The sequence below is a fragment of the Pleurodeles waltl genome, chromosome 12 (genome assembly GCF_031143425.1).
Source record: "Pleurodeles waltl isolate 20211129_DDA chromosome 12, aPleWal1.hap1.20221129, whole genome shotgun sequence".
Lineage (NCBI taxonomy): Eukaryota > Metazoa > Chordata > Amphibia > Caudata > Salamandridae > Pleurodeles > Pleurodeles waltl.
The window spans coordinates 89,083,708-89,094,426 of record NC_090451.1 but is presented as its reverse complement, the minus strand read 5'-3'; the positions used below and the strand labels follow the sequence as shown (position 1 = coordinate 89,094,426).

The 10,719-nt window shown below is 41.5% G+C and overlaps 1 protein-coding gene across 1 annotated transcript in view; it reads left to right on the top strand.

Moving 5' to 3' along the window:
- The window catches only part of LOC138267758 (la-related protein 6-like), a 14,538-nt gene extending 8,669 nt beyond the window's left edge, over positions 1-5,869 (top strand). The window contains exons 3-4 of the mRNA XM_069216946.1: positions 701-911; positions 3,688-5,869. Coding sequence (XP_069073047.1) covers positions 701-911; positions 3,688-4,758 — 1,282 coding nt within the window. The 3' untranslated portion in view covers positions 4,759-5,869. The remainder of the gene's footprint in view (positions 1-700; positions 912-3,687) is intronic.
- Positions 5,870-10,719: the final 4,850 nt, after the last annotated feature.

Sequence of the window (10,719 nt, the reverse complement as noted above, 5' to 3'; positions counted from 1 at the left end):
GGACTCTTCTATACCTCACATTCTGTCCATCAATTCATCAGTCTCCTAATTGATCCACTCATTCATTTGTCAAACACTTGCCACCCACTTCATCTGGATCCTCTCCACCTCTCCTCTTACTCTGTCCTGTGGTTCATAGTAACCTGTTTTTTTTTTCTCGCATTTTCGCTCAAGAAAGGTACATTTAAATATTTATTTTTGACCATAATATAGAATATAAGGGGAAGTACATGAAGTAAAGTTTATTGCTATGTATAATTTTAGAATCTTTAAATGGTGTTAAGAAAAATATACAGTACTTGGCATATTTTATTATTTACAAACCAATGTTTTTTTTATCACTGTGGCAACAAAAGAGGGGTGGAAAATACTTCAGCCATGTATGTTTATCTAAGAATTCAGTTCCATCTATTTTCACCCTGCAATTGCAAAAGGGAACCAAAATGAGATGCATTGTATTTGTATTGGGTCTCATTAACGGGGTCAGATTGGCTCCTTAGTTACTGCAGGTTTTAGCAATGTGAAAATAGATCACTCTTACTTTGGACAATACACTGAGACTGAAATTGCTTTTTTGAAATGCTTGAATTAATGTTTATTATCACTCGGTAATTATTTGGCTATCATTTCCTATCTAAACAACCATATGTAAGATATCCCGACTCTGCAGTCCAGTTAATTCTAGTTTATCATTCTATAGGAGTTTTTGTGACCTCAGCGAAACCTTTGACGAGGACTCCTTGGAGATTGATTGTGGATTACCGGACTCAAATCTGATTAAAAGGATAATTGCCCAAGTGGAGTTTTACCTTTCCGATGAAAATTTAGCAAGAGATGCCTTCCTTCTGAAGCACGTACAAAAAAACAAAATGGGATTTGTCAGCATCAAGCTTTTAACTTCTTTTAAGAAGGTAAGTCATCATAATGAGTAATGTCTTCAAAAAGTATGAGCAAATGTTCCCCAATCTACTCTGGCTTAGTAAACCTGCAACTAAAATTAAGAACGTGAGACTTAACCAGTGGGAGTTGTGATTGTGGTTACGTTTATAGGGGAATTGCAGATGCTTGTGAAGAAATCGTGAAATAAGTTTGGTCCGGGTGAATAGTCATTCTGGTTATCATTCATTGTTGTGGCCACAAAATCAAATGGAAGTTAAGGTTACGTATTGCTCTGTCAAGCATTAATAATCGTTTGGTAGGCTGCTGTTTGTAGACAGTTGTGCAAGAATTCATTCCTGTGTAGGGTTCAGGGAAGTAGTTCTTACAGCTGTGGACCTTAGTGCAAGAAATTGGCAGGAAAAACGATTAATTTGATTCTAATGTTTGATTGAATTCTACTTTTTAGTTGAATAATACAGTTCTCATTCTTAAAAATATCACTGGGTTTACTGTTTATCTCCTGGGTATTTAAATGTGTGTTCTTGTACCTTTCATGGTAGCCCCTCAAGTACAACATTATATACTGATGTACTAATTCATACTACAGATGTAACTGAATTTGAACAAAAACATAGGAGTGGTTTTGTTAAAATTAAAATAAAGGTATGATTAATGTGATTACAATGTTTGAAGATTAAAAAAATAGGTTCAGAGTAATAAAGTATGATTATATTGTCCATCAAGAAACCTCACAATCCACAGAATTGATTGATGTTCTTCATGATATGGAATATTATGACAACCTTGTGGGTGATTTCTGTGCCTATTATTCTGAAAGAAGAGTGTCTACCTATGGATTGGAAGGCAGGTGAAATGATTTAAATGTATATAAAAAGGCACATTTAAGGGGCTTAGATGTATTAATCCATTCTAATAAAGAGAGCAAGTGATGTCAGTTTTGACATAGTTTTTACACAGTTTTCCTGGTGATGGGAAGTGGGCCCGACTAAAAGTGGAAAGTGCATGATGCTAATTCCCTTGGTTCAATGTTGGGAACATGGCCACCAGAAATGTACACTTAAAGTATCTGTTTCTCAGGCGATATAAAAAGGAGAGTGGGTGAGTGATGCCATTTTCTGCTGTTATACAGGAATGGTCAGAATGTCTTACTATAGGAAAAGCTGGGCCTTTGTTGTTCCAAAGGGAAGGAGAGGTCGCATGACATCTTTAAATATATTTGTCTGGTGTAAATGTAAGCAAGCATAACTGGGATGAAGGTGACAAAGGACTGTATGAACTTTGCACTCCTCTTGATGAAGACCAGTCTATAAAGAAGTTCATAGAGGCTATCCTTTAGGTATGAAACTGGCAGATATTTAAGAGCTTTTCAGTATTCAAGCTAGCTTTACTAAAGCTTGACTAACCATTGGTTCATTTGTGATCTCTGAGGCAACCAATGATTGTGGCACATTTCTGGCTGGGACTGATGTAGAGAGAGGATTTATCATTTGTTGTGGGAGGGAACACAGTGCCTGGCTCTTTTAGTAAGCTGTTCTAGCAGGGCACATAGCTAAAGAAAGGTAGGTCTGTGTCTTTGGAGTTTCTTTAGAATGAGATGTCTCTTCAATGTTCGCCTATGTGTGCCTAGCCTTGGATTATTGTGATTTAGTTGAGTTCTCATTCATTTTCTACCAACTGGGGCCTTCGTTGCCATTCGGTGTGCGTTCTCTGGATCTTTTTAAAGTACTTGCTAGTTGCATCTTCACATAGAACATCTCACGTCTGGGTATCACTGACTAGCTTCTCATGTCTGTCCTACTGGTAATTCAATATTGGTCAATTGAAACCATAATATATGATATGCTTTAGAACCTGTATATTGTCCTTTATCAGTTAAATGGTCAATGTTTTTATGGGTAGATTCAGCTAGGGAAACTGCTACGCCTGGGGAGCTGGCACGGCACTACCTGTTTTTCGGATATCAGTTTATCGAAATTCAGTCCCTGTATGTGAACGGGTATGAAATCCACTGAGAGAAGGTCATAATGTTCCTGAGGGTAGGTGTTAATATACCAATTTTAATAAGTGGTTGGTCTATATAATCCCGAGTACTGCGTGTTTTGTAGAAGAAACATGCATGTCTCCTAGCTACCAATGCTTCAATAAAATGGTAGATTTAGAATCCACATTTGTGCAGCTGGTCGGTTTTAGGGCTCAGGGTGGGGGAGGCCAGAGTGGTTTTCAGGGCAGCGTGGAGTCTGAGAGGGCTCAGGGGAAAGGGGCAGTTTTGGGCAGCTGCTTTAGGGCTCAGGGAGGGTGTGGTCGGGGTTGGTTTTTGGCAGGGTTCGGGTGTGAAATTTACAAGGCATATTCTTTTAGCACACAGGCATTTACAACAGAATTTGTGGTAAAGGCATGCATGGTGAAGGCACCTTCGTGGTACAGACCGCGTTGTTGTGGCATGCGTTGTTTAGGCATGAGTTGTTGTATCGTACAACCAAGTATGGGTGAGTGTGTGGTGGTTTTGTTTCAAATTCACTAGGTCTATGACATGGAGGCCAGGCTGCGATAACAAAAACTATTAGATATTTTGGGATATATGTGTGATTCGTTGTTGTATTCTATATATATACAAAGTTCACATTCTCCTTACTGCATTCTTCAGATGTCCATCTACAAGCATCATTTTGTTGACGTAGTTGTACAAGTTCCATGTTGAGATGTTACAATGAACAATCTCTTGACTCTGCATTCTCTCTATCTGATGATGACTTGACTATTAAAATGCATTTGCTTTCCTTCTTTCAGGTCAAATACCTAACTCGAGACTGGAGGACAACTCTGTATGCCATCAACTTTTCCGACAATTTGGAGGTTAATGAAGAGGGGACAAAAGTTAGAAGAAAGTCTCCAGTTCCAGAGTCTCTACTTGGCATAGCTCCAACTAAGCTTCTTCTGGCCTGGGATTTTGGACCACCAGTAGTTGCTCCTAACAACTTTGTTCAGAACAATAGCATAGAAATAGTCACCAAGATGTTCTCTCCTTATGGTGCCATTGTTTCTATTCGTGTCTTGAAACCTGGGAAAGAGGTTCCTTCTCACGTGAAAAAATATTTATCGAAATACCCAGAGCTGAACACCAAGAGCTGTGCTTTAATTGAATATGAAAACCTTGAAAGTGCCAAAAAAGCTTACGAAGAACTAAGTAGAAACCAGGGTTTGTCCAATGGCGACAGTACCAAAGTTGTGCTTCTCAATGAAAGAGGTGTCCGAAAGAAAAATGGGGAGGATAAAGAAGAACTTGAAGACATTGGATTTGTGGATAAGAAAACTACAAAAAAGCAGAGCAGAGTGGCTGACAAACTGCAGAATGCTATAGAAGATCTTTCGCTTTACAGTTCTTCGGAGTCTGACAGTGCACCAGCTTCTCCTGTTTTCACTAGTAGATGCTTATCCGCTTCGGCCTTCACTAATGGTGTTGTTTGCAGTCCAGCCATATTTAAACCAGTCTCATTCAGCAGCCCCCGTTCAAGTCCTCTCTTGACCCGCAAGCTCTTTGCCCATTCCCACTACCCTTCTCCCTTGGCTGTGGAACAAGCAAACGGAGGATGTTTCAACTATGGCACGAGCCCTGAAATTCGAAAGTTCACAGACTACTCCTCCGATAGTGGGATAAGTTCAGGGAGCCCGTGGGTTAAACAACGAAAAGCTGCTGCATATAGCAAGCTTATGGAAAATAAGCAAATGCCCTTCAAGCCTTCCGTAGGTACATCTTCATCCTTTCTTCCCTCTGGAGTAATTCGTCTACCGTATGGACCAGATGGTTCTAAGGGTTTCTATAACAGTATTGGCCGAGGCAAATTGGTGCTACGACACTGATTTACATATGCTGTAATCACATGATAGCACTAACATAATGTTAAAGAGCATCCAAGGCACGGTTTGTAAGGTGGCAGTGTATGACCTATGGAGAGGCACGCAAAATTTTAACAATGTTCCTCATAGTCCAATTTAGGCTCCCATTTGGTCTGTCTTGCTTGTAATGGATTCTAAGTTTGAGAAGAGTGTAGGTGGTGCCTATTCATCTTGCCTTATAGGATCTTTTGATTGCAGGCAAAGGGGACTTACATTTCCAAATGCTTGGGCATGTTTTCCACCCATTTGAGGATCCATACGGATGAGGACCACATCTCTTCGGTCTAGTGCCATTCGTCAAAGAGGGATTTCAGAACTTATTAAAGCATTGATGCCATGCTGCGAAAGACTCCTGGTTGGACTAGCAATAACTACTTCTTTGTAGGTCCACTTTTAGTAAGAAATCCACCTGTATATAAATGGACACGCTGTTTGATACAGTACGTTTTTCTGCAGTGTTCGTCCACTCACACTGGAATTGTACAAATTTTGCAAATGATAGAAAATGACATGGTCAAAATGTGGTACTAATTTCACTGAAGCACTTAGAAGGGAAAGCATGTGCGTCTGGTTAAGTAGTAGATGAGTAGGGATTGGACTTGTCACTGATGCAGGGCACACGCCATACATTACAGGTAACATTAATCAGCATCTATCAGGTTCTGCGTCTTGCGATGTAATTGTTTGTATATTTGTCTTTGTACACTTGGGAAGATAAAAATCCGATTAATCCGTTAGTGGATCTTTTAAGACCAAATCTGATGCTCCATGGTGGTGTCTTGGTGATAGTTCAGCAGATACCATTAGTGGATTGCTTACTAAGACCCATCCTAATACTCCTAGTGGTAAGATTGCTGGGTTCAGATGATACTCTATGCTGTCGGTGTGAGATTTATATAAAATGTAGGCTGGAAAAAAACTACTGTTTGAAATAAATTTTTGTGAATGGTTTGATGGCTTTTTTGCTTTTTTTTTTATGGAGGTATAATTGTTCAGATACATTTTTAATGTGGATTTTTTAAATTTCTCTCAATAGCATGAATTGCAAAAGGTTAGTTTTAACTTCTTACATCGTTCTGAGGCTGAACAGATCCAGAGGGTCACTGTGCACAAAACAGGCTGTTACCCCATTCTCTCTTGGAGGTGCGAGGAATGCTTGAAAGTAACAGCATTATAAAAGGGATTATTTTTTATAAAATCGGCAGTGCGCTGGATTACTTATTTTACTGAGACAGGAACTGGGTTGGGACCCTTTATGAAGACTAGAGACTGGTGTGGCCACGTTCTCAATGTGTCTATATTGTAAACTCTTTTTCCTTAAAAGTTCACAATGATGCTGACACTTTGAGAATATGACCTCAAGGTGCTTGCAGTAGTCTGAATGACCATTGTCTGAACCTGCCATTCTATGCATCTTTCACAGGCAGCTTAGAAGCTGCAAATGGTTACCATCAGCCCTTGGGAGACCTTAATCATGCCATGTTTTGTGACTGCAGAAATAGTTTGAAAGCAATTGTGCTTTGCATTGATATTTGCAAACTGATAGTATTCTTACACGGCTGCCTGTTTGCCCAATGACAATGTTTGATAATGCAAATTAAGACTTCATGTTTGCCAAGTCATTCAAAATTGCTGTGAATGTGAAGAGCTTTATGCTGCCTTTCACACTCTGGATAAAGAGAATCTGACTGTGTCTCAGTACAGCACCAGGAAGCAGTATGATTCTGAACACTGTAGTGTGAGAGAACAGGGCTGATTGCAGAGGCTCCCTAACTTTTTGTCCCCATTTTCCACTTTTTGCTGGTGTTCTCCTGACTGATGGTGCCCTGGGTACTGCTAACCAGTCCCAGGGCCTGTGCTCTGTGTAAAATCAGTATGCAAATTAGGCTAATTATAATTGGCTAAGTCAACCTACCTATAAGTCCCTAGTATATGGTAGGGCATGGAGGTGTAGGGACCCCAGCATAGGTAGTGCCCCCATAGGTGCACTGCTGAGGTGCCCAGTGTCATTTTAGCTGCCTTGCTGGCTGCTTTTAAATTAAAGTTACGTGCAAATTCGACTTTGGAATTAAAAGTAGTTCCAAAGTCTTAAACTACTTTATTTTTACATATGTCACCCCTAAGGTGTGCCCTATGTCACCGTAGAGCTGGGTGCCATGTAACTATAAGCAGGGACCTTATAAAAATAGTTTTATAAGCCCTGGTGAGCTAAAACAGCCAAATTCATGTTTCCCTCATTGTAGTGAATGGCCACCATAGGCTAGAATGGAGAGACTTTATTTTAATTGTAAAAGTCCCCTTAAGTAACAGATACCAGAAGTTTGGTATCAAATTAATTGTTCTATTAAATCCCACAACTTCCAGTTGTTGATTTAATATAACTTGTTCAGGTAAAGAGTTTTAAACTTTACCTGAAAAGTTGCCAACTTCAGCCTTGCAGTGTTTTTACTGCTGTGCTCTGATTGGCCGGCTTCTGGCAGCCTGGCCAGGCTACCCTGATGAGGTGTGAAGTGGCCTGGCTTCACACAAAGATGTGCCTGTGGGAGGAGATCTCCCCTCAGCAGATGGTGAGGCAGGAAAACCCAGACAATTGGGTACCCCCTTGATTAGATTAGGAGAGGGGTGTGTTTAGGATTTTTAGCCACACCAATGGGTGGGCTCAGCCAGATGTAACCTCCAAAAATCACTTTCAGACATGATGGATTTTTGAGGAATGTTGCTCCCTGGGATTGATTTTTGCCACACTTCCCAGGAAGTGGTCATCACAGGGGGAAGGACTCTGCCCCTGATTGGAGAACCAGGACCCCCCTGTTTTCACCCAGGAGCAGGGATAAAACTGTCAGACTTGCACCCACACCTCTGATCCCTATCAGATTCCAATAAGGAAGAACTACAGGAGAAGGACTGCCCTGCTGGACCCCTGACCTGCACCTGGACACTGCACTCTGGAGGACTGCACCAGCTGCACACTTGGGCTTCACCACTGAAAGGACTTTACCTGTCTTCTACTGCTTCAAGAAGGGACTCCCTGTTTGCTACAGGTACAAAGGAGCTGCCCAGAGTCCCCTGCATCAAGTCCTGCAAGCCGAGCCCAGCTGACTAGCGTCCAGTGGCCATTTGAGGATTCTGACCAGGTTCGTTCTGGGAATTGTAGTCCCAACTCCCAAGGAGCAACTCATAGCTTCTGGAACCTTGGATCAAGCTGTGGACACTTCAAGGACACAAAAAGGACCTCTGGAAGAAGATCCAGAAGTTTGGAGCAACTCCATAAGTTGAAGAGGTGCATTGTGGGAGTTGTAGTCCCAGACCCCAAGAGGCACACCAGAGCCTCTGAACCCTTGGCTGGTGCTGTGGACCACTTGCCTGAATCAAACACTTCTGAAAGTAAGTGTGACATTGTGACCTCGTGGGTGGCCTGAACTCTGGCCTTTGTTCCTTTCCAGTGTGACCATTTTTAACCCTTTGAGCGCTAGTTGCTTCCATACGCTAGAAAGCATTAATTCTTTAAAAATGTCATATCTCCGGTTCCCCTTATCGGATTTTATTCGTTTTGGTGTCATTTTAAAGATACAAATATATTCTATTTTTATGAATTGGTTTTGGATTTTTAAACAGTTTTCTGTGTTTTATTTAATTACTGTTTTGTGATATTTGAATGCTTTACACTCTGTCTCCTAAGTTAAGCCTTGTCGCTCGTTGCCAAGCTACCAAGGGTTGAGTTAGGTCCAGTCAGGTCTCAGTAAATTAAACCTAAGTGGAGGTTAGTGGCCTATTGCTAAAAGTAGATACTTACCTGCCCTTACCAATAACCCATTTTCCAACACGTAGGATTTGCAGTGACTCTGGCTGGTTGTTTGATCTGGCTCAGTAACAACTGCTGGATCTGAGATCTGTTGGGATTCTAGGGTGACCACCCGTCCGTAATTTTCAGAATGCCCGTAATTTGGCCCTGCCGTCAGCTGTCTGTGGTGAAAGACTTAATGGACAGCATTTGCCCATAATTTTAGTCTTTGACCTGGGGCGTAGGGTGGTGCAGAGTGGAGTAGTGAGTCATGGTGCAGAGCAGAGTATAGTGCTGTAAAATGCAGTGATGTAGAGTGGAGTTAGGCAGAGAAGAGTGGTATAGAGTGCAGTGGAGTAGCGTATTGGCTAATGAGACTACTGGATTTTGAGCAGCAAGATCGTCCACGGTGTGGGAGACTGAGTCTGACCCGCGGTGGATGACACTTGTCGCCCCAAATCCGGGCTTAGCTCCGGCTAACTAGCAGTGCCTCATCTCTCCCAAGAGGTAGAGATGATAGGGCAACCGAGCGCATGACATATTGGTACTTCTCAGGGAAGTCGTGGTCACTCAGGTCACAACCGGTTCTCTCGTACACAGTGCGGTCTCCTATATAAAAGACAATAAAGGCAGTATAAGTTTTAAAGATTGGTTTAATAAAATGACTGCATTTTGGATAGCAAAGCGTGAGCTGCAATAACCAGAACTACACAACACAACAATATTAAAATAGTGATGAGAGTGAAGCATAAGAATAATGCATCATAGTGCCACTAGAATCGATGGCCTATTCCCTATCTAAATCCTATTTTGAGCACAGCATGTTAAGCTCTAATCCTGCCTTTCAGGTTCCCCCGGGAGGACATCAACCCTCATACCTGAGCAAAGGCCTATGATATGAGTCGGCATCTGCAGTGGAGCATTCACATACAGTTGTGGTTCCCTGGCTGGAATCTCCGTCTTGACGTGTAATAGGACTAGAAAGTGTTTTCATAACTAACACAGCAGATGTTCTAAGAAAATGTCCCTACGTAAGGATGTGTATTTTCTACGAATGTTGGAGACTAAACTTCTACCACGTTTACCGGCAATGTACCAGACTGTATCCTTGACTGAAGCACAGGGTGATCAAGAATACGTTGTTTGAGAACACAGTGCTGAACTAAGCAAAACAGTTTGACAGAAGAAATAAAGACAAGACCGTCTAACTCAGTGGTTCCCAAACTGTGCGCCGTGGCACCTCTGTGCGCCGTCAGAACTAGCTAGGGGCGCCGTGCTCCAAGCACAGAGTTCTGGGAACCACTGGATCATAGCAAGTGTTTGAAGGGGAAACATTTTCTACTGACACTGGTCAAAATAAGCAACACTGACATTGTTCCCAAGATGCATTTAACAATACAAAATGTTCACCTCTTCTACATATTTAATCCATTCTTAGCAACTCAACCTTGTCTAAAAAAATAATTTTATGGACACATACACTAGCAGTTTAGGGCCAATGCGAAATCTGACAGAATGCCACATTCAAGGACATTCTCTCAGAAACTTGGGAGCTATAAACTGCAAACCAGAGGGCCACTGTCGACCTTTCCATCTGTTGTGGTTTGTTTTCTCTTGTCATGTGGAACTCTTTCTCGATTTTGTACTTTAAAAAGCAAATGAGAATGCATAAGGAAATGGACACTTCAGTCCTTCTATGAAAAAAACAACAGGAAAACGGCATGTCATTTTTAATCACATCTGGATGTGAAAAAGATGACTTACTAATCCCTTTTGGTTAAAAAATTTTTTTAAATTTAGTGCAAGCAATTAAACACACACAGCCACCTACAACCAGTGGCTGCTGAGTAAATGATTTGTACCAACTACCTAGCACCCCGTTCCCTTACATCCCCCCTCCCATCACATCTCTCCTTTCAAAGATTTAATATCAGGTATGCTATGCATAGTTAGTGTGTTAAACTCCTCAATACGCTGTCCCCATCCATCGTGATCTCTAAGTGTTTCAGCTAGTTTTTTTGCTTAACTACTGCCAGGTTTGCTGTGACTAGTCAAAACACTTCCATCTGTTACCCTTAATAGTGTTGTAGCATGGCAGCTTTCATACCGAACACAGACCAACAATCCTGTTACTCTGGCAACTG